Genomic DNA, 21,909 nt, shown 5'->3' on the forward strand with positions numbered 1-21,909 from the left:
GAACTGATTACAAATGTTAGTATTTAGGTAGTGCTGATGAATGTTTCCAAGTAGCCCTCAATATGTTTCCAAGGTTAATTCTTACATCCATAATGAAAACTTGAGTTTGTAGTAATAAATATCCATAAATCATCCTTGAAATCCTTGTCTATCTTACTTTTCTTTCAGTAAGAGATCCGAAAGTGACAGAACTGTCATCAGGTCCTTTGGGCGCCTCAGGAAGCACGGACATCAATCCCAGACACATGACGCCTCCGAGGTATGACCAGTTTAATAGTTTGTCATCCTTTTACAATATACAACATGGATGCCAGACAGTTGCACGTCTGGTGTTCTGAACATACTGCATGTGTGTGAATTACAGCATTCTCTATTACTGTTGATGTGAGTGGCCTTTAAAGTTCTACCCCTCTCTGCTTCTTATGGGTGATGGCATATGCTAAATAAAAGATAATGAAATAAGAACAACAATCTTGAAGGACGAGTTATTTATAATGGAGACGCTGGGGAGGGGAGCGAACAGGGAAACACTGTACTGTATTTCATGACCTTGTCAGCCCATTGGTTTGGTCTGTAATCCGCTTCCATAAAGAGAATTTAGGATTATAGAGAGTGATCAGAGAATGCAATATATACCTTCTTAACACTTGAGCTGCCTGCAGTCAGTCAGTCAGTTGGACATCCCTTAACAAGCCTGTGCTGCTCTCCTCAGTTCCAAGGTGAGAACCATCAAGTCTGTCTCTGTTCTGTACTTCTATCTAGTTAGACACTATCCAGAGGAAAGAAGAATCATTTAGAGATTTTGATTTTCGGAGAAACTTAATTACTATATAGCAGCATGACGTCTTTGCGCCAACTTATTCATGAGTACTTGTAGTATTATAGTGATATGCCTATTACAGATTTAATGTAATTACCTAGCTGTTGGTTGAGAAAAAGATTTTAGCATGTGAAATGCATTTGAATTTGTGAAATGTATGAGAATTGTATTGTGCATTGGAATTGTATTTGAATGCGATTACTCATTTTTTAATTGGCTATTAACATTGGCTATAAATTAAGGTTTTTGGATCGTTGCTTCACATGGTAATGCTCTCTGTCTATTACATTTTATTCCTATTTAAACAAATGTAATGTCTTTCACTAATACATATTTTCATAGTCGGCTGGATTGCAATAAAATGATCCATGTTTAAATGACTCAAATGTAAATGATAAAATATTGACATCAGTGTTTTAAAGTGCACACATACATTTCTTAATTACTTGGTTTATTTCAACACATTTGACATTTCAGTTGTTTTGTACAGTATTTCTTGATTTATGTTGTTGATGGATCTTAATGTGTAACATTTCAATAGTAGTATTTGCATAAAGAAAAGTTTCTCAGGTACCAGTAGTGTATTAAATATGTTTTAGTGAGCAGACATCAACTGTATAATTGTCCACGGGGTGGTAAATGATTGATATATGGACTGATGATTTGACATGCTGAAAGGGTACACCACCACAAGACATGGATCTGAAAGTGATCTACAAATGTTTTCCTTCCTGTCAACATATTTTGGACATAACTAAACAGCCTGTTACAACATCGTAGACATCTCTGATACATCACCTAATTCGCCATCTGAACATACACTGAGTGTACAAAATATTAGGAACACTTTCCTAATATTGAGTTTGCGCCCACTTTTGCCTTCAGAACAGCCTCAATTTGTTGGGGGATGGACTTTACAAGGTGTCGAAAGCGTTCCACAGGGATGTTGGCCCAAGTTGACTTCAATGATTCCCACAGTTGTATCAAGTTGGCTGGATGTCCTTTGGGTGGTGGACCATTTTTGATATACACAGGGAATTGTTGAGTATGAAAAACCCAGCAGTGGTGCAGTTCTTGACACACTCAAACCGGTGCACCTGGCACCTACCACACCCCTTTCAAAAGCACTTAAATAGTTTGGCTTGCCCATTCACCCTCTGAATGGCACACACACACAATCCATGTCTCAAAAATCCTTCTTTAACTTGTCTCCACTCCATCTCCACTGATTGAAGTGGATTTAACAAGTGACATCAATAAGGGATCATAACTTTCACTTGGATTCACCTGGTCAGTCTGTCATGGAAAGAACAGGTGTTCCTAATGTTTAGTACACCCAGTGTATAACCTAATTCACAGTATTTGCTCCACTACATTTTCGGAGCCGCAAAAATGTCCTGCGTTTTGATTTTCGATATGACTAAAGCACTTGAGTTACTGTACTGGAGTTCATGGGCATAGTGAGGATATGTCTTTGTTAATAGATGAGCTCATACCACGGCAAGTTGAACAGCTGACATGTCAGCACACAAGAGTTGCTGTATTGTAAATACCTCTATGCCTGTGTCATTGAGCTTATTGAAGCTGGAGTTATACTATTCCAATTTTAAAAGTACTGTGCAGCTCTCTGAAGTACCCACTCTTCTGCAGGTCTGAAATGTACTGTCTGGGACTGGAGTTTTTGAGAACTCTACTCCTTTTAAATATCATTATGAGACATTCATGGCTTTGGTTTATTACACAGTAAACTAATCTGAATTTGAATCTGAACAATAATTACCCTCGAAAGAAAAAGAGAGATGCTTATAACATCTATTCAGTGTATGTAATCATGAAGAGTGGAGACAGTTGAGTTAGTGCACTGAACAGACCTGATAGAGCAGAAGCAGTTATTTTTGGCCTAACGTGGCCTAACGTCTTGGTCAGCTAAGGGATGTTCTAGAAGGCACCACCAGCTGTCGTGTTGGCTTACTGTGACCTCTCGGAGACAAGTCTGCCATAAAGTAGAGCCACTTAAGACAAGATCTAGGACCAATTTAGATCTCCTCCACTCAACTCAAGATAACGTTCCCATCTCCGGGGACACCCTGAGCCCAGACCAAAGATTGTGTCGGCTGAGTTTAAGGGATTCGGAATGTATTCTAATTACTTGTCTCCATTACAAACCCAAGCAAAGACGTCCATTGTCAATGCTGGCTGCATGGCCCCTGTTGGAAGTATAGGAGAGTGGGGACAATTATAAGAAGGGACAGACTCAATAACACTAATTAGAAACAATCTAGAGAGCTGTTATTCGATGTGCTTGAAAAAAGTGAAACTGTTTTGTATTGACCTGTCTAACATTCTCAATTTACCTAAACCTACAGTACCAGTCAAACTTTGGACACACCTACTCATTCCAGGGCTTTTCTTCATGCTTACTATTTTCTACATTGTAGAATAATAGTGAAGACATCAAAACTATGAAATAACACATATGGAAACAGAAAGTAACTGTAAGTGTTTAGCGAATTAAAATATATTTTAGATTCTTCAAAGTAGCCACTCTTTTTCCTTGACGACATCTTTGCACACTCTTGGTAATCTCTCATCCAGCTTCATGAGATAGTCACCTGGAATTAATTTCAATTAACAGGTGTGCCTTGGAATGTCTTTCCTTCTTAATGCGTTTGAGCCAATCAGTTGTTTATGACAAGATAGGGGTGGTATACAGAAGACAGCCCTATTTGGTAAAAGACCAAGTCCATATTATGGGAAGAACAGCTCAAATAAGCAAAGTGAAACGTAGCCACCCTTTGCCTTGATGACAGCTTTGCACACTCTTGGCATTCTCTCAACCAGCTTCATGAGGAATGCATTTCCAGCAGTCTTGAATGAGTTCCCACATATGCTGAACACATGTTGGCTGCATTTCCTTCACTCTGTGGTCCAACTCATCCCAAACCATCTCAATTGGGTTGAGGTCAGGTGATTGTGGAGGCCAGGTCATCTGATGCAGCACTCGATCACTCTCCTTCTTGGTCAAATAGCCCTTACACAGCCTGAAGGGGTGTTTTGGGTCATTTTCCTGTTGATAAATAAATGATAGTCCCACTAAGCTCAAACCAGATGGGATGGCGTATCACTGCAGAATGCTGTGGTAGACATGCTGGTTAAATGTGCCTTGAATTCTAAATAAATTACTGACAGTGTCACCAGCAAAGTGACACGGTGGGAACTACACATGCGGAGATCGTCCGTTCACCGACTCCGCTGCGTCTCACAAAGACACGGCGGTTGGAACCAAAAATATCAAATCTCAAATTTAGACCAATGAACAGATGATTTCCACCGGTCTAATCTCTATTGCTTGTGTTTCTTGGCCCAAGCAAGTCTCTTCTTCTTATTGGTTGGTGTCCTTTAGTTGTGGTTTCTTTAAAGCAATTCGACCATGAAGGCCTGATTCGCACTGTCGTCTCTGAACAGTTGATGTTGAGATGTGTCTGTTACTTGAACTCCATGAAGCATTTATTTGGGCTGCAATCTGATGTGCAATTAACTCTAATGAACTTATCCTCTGCAGCAGAGGTAACTGGGTCTTCCTTTCCTGTGGCGGTCCTCATGAGAGCCAGTTTCATCATAGCGCTTGATGGTTTTTGCGACTGCACTTGAAGAAACGTTCAACGTTCTTGAAATGTTCCGGATTGACTGACCTTCATGTCCTAAAGTAATGATGGACTGTCGTTTCTCTTTGCTTGTTTCAAATCAAATCAAACTTTATTTGTCACATGCGCCGAATAAAAGAAGTGTAGACCTTACCGTGAAATGGTTACTTTCAGGCCCTTAACCAACAATGCAGTTCAAGAAGAGTTAATAAACTCTTAAAAATATTTACCAAATAAATTAAAGTAAAAAAAATATAAAAAGTAACACAATAATATAACAATAATGAGGCTACATACAGGGGGTACCGGTACCTGGTCAGTGTGAGGAGGTACAGGTTAGAGGTAATTTGTACATGTAGGAAGGGGTGAAGTGACAATGCATAGATAATAACAGCGAGTAGCAGCAGTGTACAAAACAAATGGAGGGGGTCAATGTAATAGTCCAGTGACCATTTGATTAATTGTTCAGCAGTCTTATGGCTTGGGGGTAGAAGCTGTTAAGGAGCATCTTGGCACTCCGGTACCGCTTGCCGTGCTGTAGCAGAGAAAACAGTCCCTCGTCACGACTGTCTTGGTGTGTTTGGACCATGATAGATCATTGGTGATGTGGACACCAAGGAACTTGAAACACTTGACCTGCTCTACTACAGCACCGTTGATGTTAAAATGGGACTGTTCGGCCCGCCTTTTCCTGTAGTCCACGATCTGCTCCTTCGTCTTGCTCACATTGAGGGAGAGATTGTTGTCCTGGCACCACACTGCCAGTTCTCTGACCTCCTCCCTATAGGCTGTCTCATCGTAGTTGGTGATCAGACCTACCAGTGTTGTGTAATCAGCAAACTTAATTATGGTGTTGGAGTCGTGTTTGACCACGCAGTCATAGGTGAACAGGGTGTACAGGAGGGGACTAAGTACACACCCCTGAGAGGCCCCAGTGTTGAGGATCAGCGTGGCAGACATGTTGTTGCCTACCCTTTCCACCTGAGGGCAGCCTATCAGGAAGTCCAGGATCCAGTTGTAGAGGGAGGTGTTTAGTCCCATGGTCCTTAGCTTAGTGATGAGCTTCGTGGGCGCTATGGTGTTGAGCGCTAAGCTGTAGTCAATGAACAGCATTCTCGCATACGTGTTCATTTTGTACAGGTGGGAAAGGGAAGTGTGGAGTGCGATTGAGATTGCGTCATCTGTTGCCATAATATGAACTTTGTCTTTTACCAAATAGGGCTATCTTCAGTATACCACCCCTACATTGTAGGGTCAGCAGGTAGCCTAGTGGTTAGAGTGTTGGACTATTAACCGAAAGGTTGCAAGATCGAATCCCCGAGCTGACAAGGTAAATATCTGTCATTCTGCCCCTGAACAAGGCAGTTAACCCACTGTTACTAGGCCGTCATTGAAAATAAGAATTTGTTCTTAACTGACTTGCCTAGCTAAATAGAGGTAAAATAAATTGTCACAATACAACTGATTGGCTCAACTGCATTAAGAAATTCCACAAATTAACTTTTAAGAAGGCACACCTGCTAATTGAAATGTTTCCAGGTGCCTACCTCATGAAGCTGGTTGAGAGAATGCCAAGAGTGTGCAAAGCTGTCATCAAGGCAAAGGGTGGCTACTTTGAAGAATATAAAATATATTTTGATTTGTTTAACATTTTTTGGTTACTACATGATTCCATATGTGTTATTTCATAGTTTCGATGTCTTCACTTTTATTCTACAATGTAGAAAATAGTAGAAATGAAGAACAACCCTGGAATAAGTATGTGTGTCCAAAACTTTTGACTGGAACTGTATATAATAGTATCAGTAATCGTATTGGTATAGTTTTCGTATTTGTATAGTTGATGGAGGATATACTAGTATTGTTGGTAAAATGTTCGCTGTTATAAGTACACATTTCATGATTATTATTGTTTTTCATTTTTTGGAATAGAAGACACCAAACACTTAAGATGGCTGAGTAAGTATATGCCAATTCATTTGCATGTTGTGTTTCAAAGGGGTCTTTCACTCATTTTTACATGGCCTTATTTTCACTCTCTCTGGGCTTGTAGTTGATCCCCCAAACCATTGTTTTATATCTTATTTCTTACAGAGAAAATTGGTTGTCACATTTTGCTGAGTAATCAATTGCCTTTCACTACAATACATTATGAAAATGTGTCTAAAGCATGATGGAAAACGCTCCAAAACATTCCAAACCAACTCATATTAAATCAGAATCCCATTCTGAATTGTCTCTGCACCAAATAAATAAAAGGTGTCCACTGTGCCATAAATCCATGTTTGAATGATGCTGTTTATAGCAAAAACAAAAATATGCAAGTATGAAAGTATGGACAGTGAAACACTTAAAACAAAAATTGTGCAGAGACATCATTCAGAATTGGATTATGATGTAATATGAGTTGGTTTGTAGTGTTACTAAACCTGACTTTCTCTCCTTTGTCCAATAGCAAGAAAGGCAATGTGTCCTCAAGCCGTAAGCATACTCTGAAGGTAAGGAATCCCACTCAGCCCTTCCTTTAATGCTTTGTTTTTTATGTAATAAAAACGTAAATAATGTATAAAAATATTAATAAAAGACACTTTTTTATAAAATAGTAAATCAAAGGGAGATATTGGTCAATCGTCTTATCAACTGTCAAAATATAGGTTGTCATAAATTTGTCTTCAGAGTTGTATGCTGGCAGTTGCTAAGGATTTGCTCGAAGCTGAAGCATTAGAGAAAGTTAAAGAGAGGGAGAGATACATGGACGAGAACTGCCCTCCTCTGGAGATTCCCCACTCCAAGGATGATTTGGTGGTATGATATTCAGATATTCACAGATATTATGAAAACATATCATACCTGCTTGATACAGTGTGCTGTATGAGTTGTGCTTCTATCAGGTTCAGCTGTACCAAGGAAGTTAAGGTATTATATGCTGGTGGTAACATTTTTCTTTGTTTAATTCTTTCATTAGGACCTTTGCACAAAGATGTACGACAAAATTAATGTGATTGATGAGGAGAGATACAACTTAGAATACAAAGCAGTCATGGTTTGCAATGAGGTAAGCAACCCTCTTTTAATTGATTTATGTTTCAATATAAATAAATTTACAGTGCCTTCAGAAAGTATTCACACCGCAACAAACATTTTAACAGATTAAAATGGATTTAATTGTCATTTTTCGGTCTATCTACAGAAAATACACTAATGTCAAAGTGGAAGAAAAATTCTAACATAAAAAACATTACAAATAAAAATAAAACACACTAATATATAATTAACATAAGTATACACACATTAGAATCACCTTTGGCAGCAATTACAGCTGTGAGTCTTTCTTTGTAAGTCTCTGAGAGTTTAGCAAACCTGGATTGTACAATATCAGCACATTATTTTATTTTTTTATTCTTCAAGCTGTATCAAGTTGGTTGTTGATCATTGCTAGACAACCATTTTCAAGTCTTGCCATTTTAAGTCAAAACTGTTACAAGGCCATTCAGGAACATTCAATGTTGTCTTAGTAAGCAACTCCAGTGTTAATTTGGCCTTGTGTTTTAGCTTATTGTCTTGCTGAAAAGTGAATTTGTCTCCCAGTGTCTGTTGGAAAGGAGACTGAACCAGGTTTTCCTCTAGCATTTTGCCTCTGGTTAGCTCTTTTCCATTTATTTTTATGTAAAAAAAAAACTCCTTAGTCCTTGCCAATGACAAGCATGATGCAGCCACCACCATGCTTGAAAATATGAAGAGTGGTACTCAATGAGATGTTATGTTGGATTTGCCCCAAACGTAACATTTTGTATTAAGAGCATGAAGTTCATTTCTCTGCCACATTTTTTGCAGTTTTACTTTAGTGCCTTATTGCAAACATGATGCATGTTTTGGAATATTTTTTATTCTGTACAGATTTCTTTCTTTTCACTCTGACATTTAGGTTAGTATTGTGGAGTAACTACAATGTTGTTGATCCATTCTCAGTTTTCTCATCACAGCCATTAAAATTGGTAGCTGTTTTAAAGTCACCATTGGCCTCATGGTGAAATCCCTGAGCGCTGTCCTTCCTCTCCATCAACTGAGTTAGGAAGGGCGCCTGTGTCTTTGTAGTGACTGGGTGTATTGATACACCATCCAAAGTGTAATTAAAAACTTCACCATGCTCAAAGGGATATTCAATGTCTGTCTTTCTGTTGTTTTTTTTTTACCCATCTACCCTTCTTTGTGAGGCATTGGAAAACCTCCCTGGTCTTTGTGGTTGAATCTGTGTTTGAAATTCACTGCTCGACTGAGGGACCTTACAATTATCTGTATATGTGGGGTACAGAAATGATGTAGTCATTCAAAAAAATAATTTCAAACACTATTATTGCGCAATGAGTGTGCCCATACAACTTATGTGACTTGTTAAGCATGTTTTTACACCTGAACTTTCTTAGGCTTGCTATAACAAAGGGATTGAATACTTATTGACATACTGTAAGACATTTCACCTTTCCATGTTTTATTAATTTGTACACATTTAGAAATATCATAATTCCACTTTGAAATAATGGGGTATTGTTTGTGGGTCAGTGACAAACAAATCTAAATCATATAAATTTACAATTCAGGCTGTAACACAACAAATGTGGAAAAAGTCAATCGGTGTGAATACTTTCTGAAGGCACTGTTCTATCTACCACACAGTGAGGTTCAAAATTATTGACACCCTTGATAAAGATGAGCAATAATGACTGTATAAAATATATAATAAAACATTTGAGCTAAATTTTATGCAACAAAAAAAAGGAAATTATATTGTTTTATAGTAATACAATTGCTCAGAGAAAGAGATATTGTTTAACGATTAATATCGTTTTTTTCTCAAGTTAGGGGACAAAATTATTGACTACCCTAAAGATTCTTATAAATTAAGTACTCAAAGGTTCAGCATTTGGTCCCATATTCCTAGCACGCAATGACTACATCACGTTTGGGACCGTACAATCTTGTTGGATACATTTCAAGTTCGTTTTCATAGTGTTTCAGATTATTTTGTGCCAAATAGAAATGAATGTTAAATAATGTATCCTGTCATTTCGGAGTCACCTTTATTGTAAATAGCAATATATGTTTCTAAACACTGCTACGTTAATGTGGATGCTTCCATGGTTACGGAAATTCCTGGATGAATTGTTACTGGTAATAGGGAGAGGTTAGCATGTCTTGGGAATATGATCTTTGACCCACCTTACTCACTCATCATTTTTCACGATTCATTCAGGATTATCCGTAATCATTGTAGCATCCACATTAATCTAGAAATGTTGAGATACATATTCTATTCTTATTTACAATAAAGTATTTGTGTATATACAGTACCAGTCAAAAGTTTGGACACACCTACTCATTCCAGGGTTTTTCTTTTTTTAAACTATTTTCTACATTTTATAATAATAGTGAAGACATCAAAACTATGAAATAACACATATGGAATCATGTAGTAACCAAAAAAGTGTTAAACACATCTAAATATATTTGAGATTCTTCAAAGTAGCCACCCTTTGCCTGGATGGCTACTTTGCTACTAAATCTGCCGTTTCCAGCTACAATAGTCATTTACAACGTTAAGAATGTCTACAATGTATTTCTGATCAATTTGATGTTATTTTAATGGACAGAAAATGTGCTTTTCTTTAAAAAAACAAGGACATTTCTAAGTGACCCCAAACTTTTGAATGGTAGTATATATATATATATATATACAGTTGAAGTCGGAAGTTTACATAAACCTTAGCCAAATACATTTAAACTTAGTTTTTCACAATTCCTGACATTTAATCCTAGTAAAAATTCCCTGTCTTAGGTCAGTTAAGATCGCCATTTTATTTTAATAATGTGAAAAGTCAGAATAATAGTAGAGAGAATTTTTTATTTCAGCTTTTATTTCTTTCATCACATTCCCAGTGGGTCAGAAGTTTACATACACTCAATTAGTATTTGGTAGCATTGCCTTTAAATTGTTTAACTTGGGTCAAACGCTTCGGGTAGCCTTCCATAAGCTTCCCACAATAAGTTGGGTGAATTTTGGCCCATTCCTCCTGACAGAGCTGGTGTAACTGAGTCACGTTTGTAGGCCTCCTTGCTGGCACACGCTTTTTCAGTTCTGCCCACACATTTTCTATAGAACGAGGTCAGGGCTTTATGATGGCCACTCCAAAACCTTGACTTTGTTGTCCTTAATCCATTTTGCCACAATTTTGGAAGTATGCTTGGGGTCACTGTCCCTTTGGTAGACCCATTTGCGACCAAGCTTTAACTTCCTGACTGATGTCTTGAGATGTTGCTTCAATATATCCACATAATTTTCCTGCCTCATGATGCCATCTATTTTGTGAAGTGCACAAGTCCCTCCTGCAGCAAAGCACGGCCACAACATGATGCTGCCACCCCCTTGCTTCACGGTTGGGCTGGTGTTCTTCAGCTTGCAAGCCTCCCCCTTTTTCCTCCAAACATAACGATAGTCATTATGGCCAAACAATTCCATTTTGTTTCATCAGACCAGAGGACATTTCTCCAAAAAGTACTATCTTTGTCCCATTGTGCATTTGCAAACCATAGTCTGGCTTTTTTATAGCAGTTTTGGAGCAGTGGCTTCTTCCTTGCTGAGCGGCCTTTCAGGTTATGTCGATATAGGACTCGCTTTACTGTGGATATAGATACTTTTGTACCTGTTTCCCCCAGCTTCTTCACAAGGTCCTTTGCTGTTGTTCTGGGATTGATTTGCACTTTTTGCACCAAAGTACGTTCATCTCTAGGAGACAGAACGCATCTCCTTCCTGAGCGGTATGATGGCTGCGTGGTCCCATGGTGTTTATACTTGTGTACTATTGTTTGTACAGATGAACATGGTACCTTCAGGCATTTGGAAATTGCTCCCAAGGATGAACCAGACTTGTGGAGGTCTACAATTTTTTTTCTGAGGTCTTGGCTGATTTCTTTTGATTTTCCCATGATGTCAAGCAAAGAGGCACTGAGTTTGAAGGTAGGCCTTGGAATACATCCACAGGTACAACTCCAATTGACTCAAATGATGTCAATTAGCCTTTCAGAAGCTTCTAAAGCCATGACATCATTTTCTGGGATTTTCCAAGCTGTTTAAAGGCACAGTCAACTTAGTGTATGTAAACTTCTGACCCACTGGAATTGTGATACAGTGAATTATAAGTGAAATAATCTGTCTGTAAACAATTGTTGGAAAAATTACTTGTGTCATGCACAAAGTAGATGTCCTAACCGACCAGCCAAAACTATAGTTTGTTAGCAAGACATTTGTGGAGTGGTTGAAAAACGAGTTTTAATGACTCCAAATTAAGTGTATGTAAACTTCCGACTTCAACTGTGTGTATATATATATATATTGAGTCTACAAAATATTAGGAAAACCTTCCTAATATTGCATCCCCTTTTGCCATCAGAACAGTCTCAATTCGTCGGGGTATGGACTCTACAAGGTGTCGAAAGCGTTCCACAGGGATGCTGGCTGATGTTGACTCCAATGCTTCCCACAGTTGTATCAAGTTGGCTGGATGTCCTTTGGGTGTTGGACCATTCTTGATACACATGGGAAACTGTTAAGCATGAAAAACCCGGCAGCGTTGCAGTTCTTACTCAAACCGGAGCGCCTGGCATCAACTACCATAGCCCGTTCAAAGGCACTTAAATATTTTGTCTCTCTCAAGGCTTGTCTCTCAAGGCTTAAAAATCCTTCTTTGTCCTGTCTCCTCCCCTTCATATACACTGAATGAATGTACTGTATATACTGTAATTACAGTAACAGTCAAAAGTTTGGACACACCTACTCATTCAAGGTTTTTTCTTTATTTTGACTATTTTCTACATTGTATAATAATATTGAGGACATCAAAACCATGAAATAACACATGGAATCATGTAGTAATAAAAAAAAGTGTTAAACAAATCTAATTATATTTTAGATTCTTCTAAGTAGCCACCCTTAGCCTAGGCAAGTCAGTTAAGAACAAATTCTTATCTTCAATGACGGCCTAGGAACAGTGGGTTAACTGCCTTGTTAAGGGGCAGAACAACAGATTTGTACCTTGTCAGCTCAGGGATTTGATCATGCATCCTTTCAGTTACTAGTCCAATGCTCCAACCACCAGCCTTGATGACAACTTTGCACACGCTTGGCATTCTCTCAACCAGCTTCACCTGGAATGCTTTTCCAACAGTCTTGAAGGAGTTCCCACATATGCTGAGCACTTGTTGGCTGCTTTTCCTTCACTCTGTGGGCCAACTCATCCCAAACCATCTTAATTGAGTTGAGGTCGGGTGATTGTGGAGGCCAGGTCATCTTATGCAGAACTCCATCTCTTTCCTTCTTGGTCAAATAGCCCTTACACAGCCTGGAGGTGTGTTGGGTCATTGTCCTGTTGAAAAACAAATGATAGTTGCACTAAGCTCCAACCAGATGGGATGGCGTATCACTGCAGAAAGCAAGACAAGACAAAGGGTGGCTACTTTGAAGAATCTGAAATATAAAATATATTGGTTACTACATGATTCCATATGTGTTATTTCATAGTTTTTATGTCTTCACTATTATTCTGCAATGTAGAAAATAGTGAAAATAAAGAAAAACCCTGCATTGAGTAGGTGTGTCCAAACTTTGTATATGTTTCCTCCGTTGAGCCCTCCTGAATCACTGATTTTCCTTTATAAAATTACACCCACCAGGTTATAGACCTAAACATAAAAATCATTGACATGAGGGGCAAGTTCAAGAAGCCAGCTCTGAAGAAAGTGCGTATGTCTGCTGATGCTATGCTCCAGGCTCTGCTGGGCTCCAAGCACAAGGTGACCATGGATCTGAGATCCAACCTAAAACAAGTGAAGAAAGACGAGAAGAAAGAGGTGAGTATCTGTCCATTAGGCTAACACAATATATTACAGAGATATTGCATGGGGAGACATTGTCAATGTTGAATGCACTTTAGGCCTTAATATTCCACCCTTCGATGTCTTCTCACCCTTTCTATCATCACAGGATAAGGATTTGCGTGACGTTGGTGACTGGCGTAAGAACATTGACGACAAGGCTGGCATGGACGGCAGGAAGAAGATGTTTCAGGGAGATTCTTAGATCATTGGGATGTGTTTGTGTGATGTGGCTGACTACTGTCCTGTAATGTCTAGCTGTCAACCACATACTGATATTCATTACAACTAATATCAGAACTATGTAATACATCTTTGTTTCTTTTGAAGACAGAAAGAAACAGAAACAAGATGTGTGTAATTGTTTGACAGTTGGTTTACTGTAGTAAAGGTAAAGGTGGACAACTTTTCTAATAAATTGCCTTTAAAGGAAATCTTTCTTAGTTTGTGTTATTTATATTTTGTCATGCTGATACACTAAGAGAACTAAAATGCTATATCTCGGAACCACTATCCTGTACTATTACCGTATAGGGTGGACCCTTGGTAATGTTCTACACTAGAGTGCTGAGCTGCCCATCTCTCTTTCAAACATGCAAATCTCTGCTATAGTTGATACTCATCTCAATTGAGTCTAAATGGAGCAACATGTAACGAGTTTCTAGAGGTTTTGAAATCAATGCTTTCTGTCATGTTATACAACTGTATTTGGATTGTTATTCATTTACTGTTGGATTAAGATCACTTCCCAAGACATGTTAAGTGAAATCATGAGGTTTGTTTTAGAGATTTTGTATGTATTTTAAGAGCTTGAAAAATTGGCCACAGCTTTTTTCTGTTTCATTCTGTACCCGTTTCTACTTTGAGGTCGTTGTAGCTTTTTTTCCCATAGAGATCCTGCTATTCTGCATATGCTAATTCCTAATTATGTTTTTTTTTTTTTACCACTAGGGCAACTGAAAATAAGGTGAGTTTCTTTATTCGTTTTTCTTTTTCTTTGCATCACAAAGTTATCAAGTATATTATTAGTCCATTGCTGAATTGTTTCAAAAGTAACACATTGACTAAGCAATTTTATGTTTTCAAAAATTGTTAAATTGTTTCAAATGATCTTTCCCGTCTACATTGCCATTTACTGTAATTTATCTCTCAACAGAAACAGTCCCTTAATCATCAGATGGAGTCTTCAGTGGTAAGTGTCTATATATTGAGGATATCTATTTATTCTCCAACCATCACATCTCCCACCATCTCACCATCATCATTTGGGGCGGCAGGTAGCCTAGTGGTTGGAACTTCGAGCCAGTAACCGAAAGGTTGCTAGATTGAATCCCTGAGCTGACACGGTATAAATCTGTTGTTCTGCCCCTGAACAAGGCAGTTAACCCACTGTTCCTAGGCCTTCATTGTAAATAAGAATGTGCTCTTAACTGACTTGCCTAGTTAAACAAAGAATAAATCAATAAAAAAAAAATCACATAAATATGTTTAACATTTAGCAGACGTTGTTATCCAGAGCGATTTACAGGAGCAATTAGCGTTAAGTGCTCAAGGGAAAATCTATTTTATTTTTATCTCACCTAGTCAGCTCAAGGATTCGACTCAACAACCTTGCAGTTACTGGCCCAATGCTCTTAACCGTTAGGCTGCCCGCCACCCTGGTTATGTCAGTTCACATGCATATTATATTCTCAGAAAGAGTTGTTTAATATTAGGCCAATGCTTATCTCTTTATCAAGATTGTACAAAAATGTAGAGTTGAACTATCCGATCTGCACTGTAATTTTGTAACTCATCAAAGCTTAAATAAACAAGCAATAAAACTAGAATAACAATCTTGAAGGGTTGGTTATTTATATGCATGGAGGTTAGGTTGTGGCTAGAGTTTCAGCAGCTTGCTGAACCATTGGTCTGGAGTGGGACTCCGTTCCAATTTCCTAAAGAGAAATGCAGAGTTTTGCTGACCCATCATAGAAACCCATTAAAACCCTCAGAGCATTTCAGTTGCCTGTCCCAGTCCCAAGCGTGTGTCCTGCTTGATCGCCAGCCTTCTATAATAGGTGAGAACCTCTCACCTGTCTATCCTGACTCTATCTGCTCTCTGTTCTCGGCTTGGTTAAGCATGACAGGATTTCAGCAACTCCACCGGCTCTCCCGTTCTGGATTAGCACAACTTTTTCTATTTGGAAACCCTGCAATCAGCTGCACACGTGAGATCAGACCACGTGTCTCTCTATGTGCAAAATGACTTGTTCAAATTGGTATATATAAAGCTTGGATGATAAAGTAACTAGGACATAGTCCTGTCACAACACACATATTATAGAGCATGAATGACTTTGCTCACTTGTCTTTTAGTCATAAAATTGATAAGCCATCCATGTATGCCTCATACCTGTTGATGTAAACCTACTGTACCTGAATACATATTCAGCTATTGCGATAATAGAGAAAGAGACACACTTTATTATTGCCATTGTGATTGTGTGAGTTGATTTGAACTAACCTACTGTATGTGATTTAATTTGCATGTTAGACTGTTTAATATTATTATTGCAGAGCTGCATTGTGCTATGATGTTTTTGTTTTTTATTTGAAAGGTGGCATGACTGCAATAGCTATGTATTTTATATTGAGCATGTCCTATTAGTATTCCACATTTACCATGTGTAGAGGGCATTAGAAGTATTGACCCTGGCAAGCAAATTGGTCTTCCTAACATAGGCAGCATCATACACTACATACATAATTACAATTTGTAAGCACATTTAAAAATAAATGTGGCTCTACTTTCCAGCATTTTGGATTTGAGGTACAATGTTTCATTTGAGGGTATTTTCATAAATATATATTTGATCATTTAGAAATAAAAGCACTTTATGTATCTAGTCCCCCCCAACTGAATATGTAGGTTTTTTTCATAAGTATTTGAACAAATTCACTTACAGTGTATTAAAGTAGTTAAAAGTTTAGTATTTGGTCCCATATTCCGAGCATGCAATGACCACATGAAGCTTGTGTCTCTACAAACTTTTTGGATATATTTGCAGTTTGTTTTGGTTGTGTTTCGAATTATGTTTTGCCCAATAGGATTATTGTAAATTAGAATAGAAGATGTTTCTGAACACTTCTACATTAATGTTGATGCTACCACGATTATGGATAATCATGAATAAATAGTGAATAATGATGAGTGAGAAAGTTAAAGGGAACAAAGATTATACCCACCCCAAAATACTAACCTGTAACCGTTTCCAATAACCAAGAAAGTTAGGATGTTTTTAACTTTCTCAATCATCATTATTCATTATTCATTTATGATTATCTGTAATCATGGTAGCATCCACACTAATGTAGAAATGTTCAGAAACAACTTATATTGTTAAAGGTGACAATAAAAGTTATTCCAAAATGCATTTATAATGGCCACAACGAAATCCAAAACTCAACCAAACAAACTTCAAATGCATCCAAAAAGTTTGTGGAGTCACAGGCTTGATGTAGACATTGTGTGTTAGGAATATGACCAAATACTAAACTTTGACTAATTGAATACACTATAAGTGAATTTCTCCAAATACTTATGACACATTCAAATGGGGGGACTTGACATATTCATTTCTAGGAAAATAAAAGTTGATATTCTGTACTTTCACCTCATAAAACATATTATCGAAAACCAAAATGCCTGAGTATGGAGCCAAGTTAAACGTGTCACCTTCAATCGCCAAACAAATACGTATTGGAGTGTATATTATTTAAACCTGGAATTCATTTAGAAAAATGAAATCATACAGGGAAAAAAACTGCTGGGTAAAACATGGTGATCTCATTTAATAGGTTTGTTTGAGTTCCATATACTCTGGAATATAGTGTTACATGTATCATATTCTTTCCAATTTTGTGACTGACGTGACCGAATCATATTCCAATTCTGGAGAACATCGCTGTCTGATGAAGTGTAGCAAATTCTTGGGGACATTGCCAGCTATTTGATATATGAACTGTTGATGTGACATTCGGAAACCAGACTCCTACACAAGCAATTTGTTTAGAAAGCTACAGTGCTTTCAGAAAGTATTCATACCCCTTGACTTTTTCCACATTTTGTTGTGTTACAGCCTGAATTTAAAATTGATTAAATGTAGATTTTGTGTCACTGGCTTAACACACCCATAATGTGAAAGTGGAAATATGTTTTTCATTTTCATATTTTTATTAATTGAAAATAAAAAACTGAAATGTCTTGAGTCAATAAGGATTCAACCACATTGTTGTGGCAAGCCTATATATGTTCAGAAGTAAAAATGCGCTTATCAAGTCACATAATAAGCTGCATGGACTCACTCTGTGTGAAACAATAGTGTTTAACATTATTTTTGATTGACTACCTCATCTCTGTACCCCACACAAACAATTATTTGTAAGGTCCTTCAGTCACGTAGTGAATTTCCAACACAGATTTAACCACAAAGGCCTGGGAAATGTTCTAAAGCCTCGCAAAGAAGAGCACCTATTGGTAGATGGGTAAAAAAAAACTAAACAGACATTGAATATCTTCTTGAGCATGGTTAAGTGTTTTATTACACTTTAGATGGTGTATCAATACACCCAGCCACTACAAAGATACAGCCGTGCTTCCTAACTCAGTTGCCAGAGAGGAAGGAAAGCTCTCAGGGATTTCACCATGAGGCCAATAGTAACGTTAAAACAGTTAAGGAGTTTAATGGCTGTGATAGGAGAAAACTGAGGATGGCTCATCAACATTGTAGTTACTCCACAATACTAACCTAAATGTCAGAGTGAAAAGAAAGAAGCCTCTTCAGAATATTCCAAAACATGCATCTGTTTGCAATAAGGCACTAAAGTACTAAACATCTAGTCAAATGGCTACCCAAACTATTCACATTATCCTCCCCTCTCCACACCACTGACACTCTCTGTTGTCATCAATGCATAGTCACTTTAATTAACTCTACCTACATGTACATACTACCTCAACTAACCGGTGTCCCCTTACATTGACTCTGTACCGGCACCCAGCGGTATATATTGTTATTTTTTACTATTCCTCTTTATTTACATGTTACTTTTAACTCTTATTCTTATCTGTATTTTTTTGGAACTGCACTGTCGGTTAGGGGCTCGTAAGTAAGCATTTCACTGTAAGGTCTACACCTGTTGTAATTGACGCATGCGACTAATAACATTTGATTTGAAGTACAAAGAAAAAAAACGGGGCAAAGAAATGAACTATACAATCTGAATACAAAGCAATATGTTTGGGCCAAATCCAACACATCACTGAGTACCACTCTTCATATTTTCAAGACGGGTGGTGGCTGCATCATGTTATGGGTATGCTTGTCATCGGAATAGAGCTAAGCACAGGCAATGCCCAAGAGGAAAACCTTGTTCAGTGTGCTTTCCAACTGACACTGGGAGACAAATTCACCTTTCAGCAGGACAATATCCTTAAACACAAGGCCAAATATACACTGGAGTTGCTAACTGTACCAAGATGACATTGAATGTTCCTGAGTGAACTACTATCATATTTGGACGGCATTTTCCTCCCCAAACTATCACTATCAGCTGCTTCGCGATTCTCGTTTTACACATGAGGAAGTGTTAGTAGCTATTAAGTCCATGCCTGCTAATAAATCCCCAGGCCCAGATGGCTTCCCAGGTGAATTTTACAAGCAGTCCTGGCCAGAACTATGTCCTATATTTATGGCTATGATAGACAACTTTTGTACTAAGGGAATTTTGCCTGATTCTATGAATAGAGCTTGTATCACTGTCTTGCTTAAAAGTGGAAAGACCCATTAGAATGCTCTTCATTTGAAGTTTGTTGAATTTTGATTATAAAGTGATACTAAATTGATAGCCAGATGACTAGAGTCCCTATTACACTCGCTTATTAAACCCGACCAAACAGGATTTATAAAAAAAAAAAGGGTATTTATCGGATAAAGTCAGGACTGTTTGATGTTATCGACCACTTAAATGAGTATAAGACTCCTATACTGTTGTCAAAGCAGCAGCTACTCTTCCTGGTGTCCAGCAAAATTAAGGCAGTTTAAGGAATTTCCTCTTTTCTATTCTGCAAACATTTTATACATTAGCTAATTTCTTGAAATGGGTCAAATCGATTCATACCAGTCCCAGAGCTATGGTCTCCACTAATGGTTTAAGGTCACAACAACTCCCACTGAGTGGGGGCAAGGCTGTCCTCTGTCTCCCCTCCTCCTTCGATGGCTGTAGAACCATTGGCAGAGTCCATACGTTCCAATGAGAGGATCAGAGTTCCCTCTATTACTCATCAGCTACAGTATCTTTATACGCAAATAATATGATATTGCATGTTGTTAACCCAATGAACTCTATTCCACATATCTTTGATATTCTTGCCCAATTTGGTAAATTCTCTGGCTACAAAGCAAATCTAATGCTTGTTTTTTAAATAGCCAGCTATCAGATGAGTTGAGTTTAGTCTGCCCTTTCTCTTGGAAACCAAATGGATAGAAATATCTGGGAATAAATGTTACCACAGACATAAAGAATCTGTTTAAAGAATTTAACACTCCCCTCGTTAGCAAAATTAAAGAAGACCTGATCAGTTTCTCCACTCTCCCAGTAACAATGATTGGATGGATTAACATAATCAGGATGTTTTTATGGTGCAACAAAAAAACGCAGAATTAAGTACTCTACTCTGGTCAAACCCGAGTCTATGGGGGTTCTGGGTCTGCCCAATTCCAACTTTACTATTGGTCAGCCCAAACTTGCAATTTGCTGTCCTGGACTTTGGGCAGACTGTACTCCCTATGGGTTCAGATTGAATTTACCTCTGAAGATATTTGTGATAACAGTAAGACCTTCACTATGTACAACACATTAATGGCATGGGTAGACTGTAGAAAACACTTGGGTATTTCAAACACCTGCTCCTATTTCTTCTAACCCTGAGTTGACAAATGTGTCTCTAAAAGGTCGGCCTTCATAATTGATGCTTATGGGGTCTTATGAGGCATTGTATGCTGCTGAGGGGAGGACGGCCATAATAATGTCTCTAACGGAGCGAATGGAATGGCATCAAACCCATGGAAACCATATGTTTGATGTATTTGATACCATTTCACTCATTCCGCTCCAGCCATTACCACGAGCCCGTCCTTCCCAATTAAGGTGCCACCAACCTTCTAGTGGCTTGCGAAAGTATTCACCCCCCTTGGCATTTTTCCTATTTTGTTACCTTACAATCTGGAATTATTATTATTATTTTTTAGATTTGTATCATTTGAGTTACATAACATGTCAACCACTTTGTAGATGCAAAATATTTTTTTGTGTAAAACAAACAAGAAATTAGACAAAAAACCAGAAAACTTGAGCGTGCATAACTATTCACCCCCCCCCCCCAAAGTCAATACTTTGTAGAGCCACCTTTTGCAGCAACTACAGCTGCCAGGCTATTGGAATATGTCTCTATAAGCTTGGCACATATAGCCACTGGGATTTTTGCCCATTCTTCAAGGCAAAACTGCTCCAGCTCCTTCAAGTTGGATGGGTTCCGCTGGTATACAGCAATCTTTAAGTCATACCACAGATTCTCAGTTGGACTGAGGTCGGGGCTTTGACTAGGCCATTCCAAGTCATTTAAATGTTTCCCCTTAAACCACTCAAGTGTTGCTTTAGCAGTATGCTTAGGGTCATTGTCCTGCTGGAAGGTGAGCCTCCGTCCCAGTCTCAAATCTCTGGAAGACAGAGAATTTCCTTGTATTTAGTGCCATCCATCAATCCTTCAATTCTGACCAGTTTCCCAGTCCCTGCCGATGAAAAACATCCCCACAGCATGATGCTGCCACCACCATGCTTTACTGTGGGGATGGTGTTCTCGGGTGATGAGAGGTGTTGGGTTTGCGCCAGACATAGTGTTTTCCTTGATGGCCAAAAAGCTCAATTTTAGTCTCATTTGACCAGGGGAGTCTCCCACATGCCTTTTGGCGAACACCAAAGTGTTTGCTTATTTTTTTCTTTAAGCAATGGCTTTTTTTCTGGCCACTCTTCTGTAAAGCCCAGTTCTGTGGAGTGTACGGCATAAAGTAGTCCTAAGGACAGATACTCCAATCTCCGCTGTGGAGCTTTGCAGCTCCTTCAGGGTAATCTTTAGTCTCTTTGTTGCCTCTCTGATTAATGCCCTTCTTGCCTGGTCTGTGAGTTTTGGTGGGCGGCCCTCTCTCTTGGCAGGTTTGTTGGGGTGCCATATTCTTTCCATTTTATAATAACGGATTTAATGGTGCTCCATGGGATGTTCAAAGTTTCAGATATCTTTTTATAACCCAACTCTGATCCACTACCCACTTACTAGTCCCAATATTAAAGAAACTAACTACAAATTCATCTTAAAGCTGTATTTTACTCCTGTTTAATTAAACCGTATGTTCCCAGACACTTCACCAAATTGCCTGAAATGTAAGGCTGAGAAAGGAACTTTTTTAGCAGTGCGATAAACAA

The 21,909-nt window shown here is 38.3% G+C and overlaps 2 protein-coding genes across 5 annotated transcripts in view; both read left to right on the plus strand.

Annotated features, from left to right (window-relative positions):
- The first annotated feature begins 631 nt into the window (after positions 1 to 631).
- Positions 632 to 13,823, plus strand: LOC111962184 (troponin I, fast skeletal muscle). 2 transcript variants are annotated; one of them, XM_023985064.2, is made up of 7 exons: positions 632 to 719; positions 6,397 to 6,423; positions 6,920 to 6,962; positions 7,141 to 7,269; positions 7,430 to 7,519; positions 13,189 to 13,365; positions 13,499 to 13,823. In XM_023985064.2, the coding sequence occupies exons 2-7, from the start codon at positions 6,416 to 6,418 to the stop codon at positions 13,592 to 13,594; spliced, it is 543 nt and encodes a 180-aa protein (XP_023840832.1). In that variant the 5' UTR covers positions 632 to 719; positions 6,397 to 6,415; the 3' UTR covers positions 13,595 to 13,823. The 2 variants fall into 2 exon arrangements, with proteins under 2 accessions (XP_023840832.1, XP_023840833.1); XM_023985065.2 differs by having other exon boundaries at positions 664 to 719; positions 6,400 to 6,423.
- Positions 694 to 21,909, plus strand: part of LOC111962183 (troponin I, fast skeletal muscle-like) — a 31,640-nt gene continuing 10,424 nt past the window's right edge. The window contains exons 1-3 of one of the 3 annotated variants that reach the window (XM_023985063.2): positions 694 to 719; positions 14,341 to 14,356; positions 14,546 to 14,581. Coding sequence is in view for 1 of the 3 variants with exons in the window: in XM_023985061.2 (XP_023840829.1) it covers positions 15,512 to 15,599 (88 nt within the window). In the remaining 2 variants the exon portion in view is untranslated. Of the gene's footprint in view, positions 720 to 14,340; positions 14,357 to 14,545; positions 14,582 to 15,359; positions 15,450 to 15,487; positions 15,600 to 21,909 lie in introns of those variants that run through there. The other 2 variants (XM_023985062.2, XM_023985061.2) reach the window with 2 other exon arrangements.

This window comes from Salvelinus sp. IW2-2015, linkage group LG4q.1:29 (genome assembly GCF_002910315.2).
Source record: "Salvelinus sp. IW2-2015 linkage group LG4q.1:29, ASM291031v2, whole genome shotgun sequence".
Taxonomy (NCBI): domain Eukaryota; kingdom Metazoa; phylum Chordata; class Actinopteri; order Salmoniformes; family Salmonidae; genus Salvelinus; species Salvelinus sp. IW2-2015.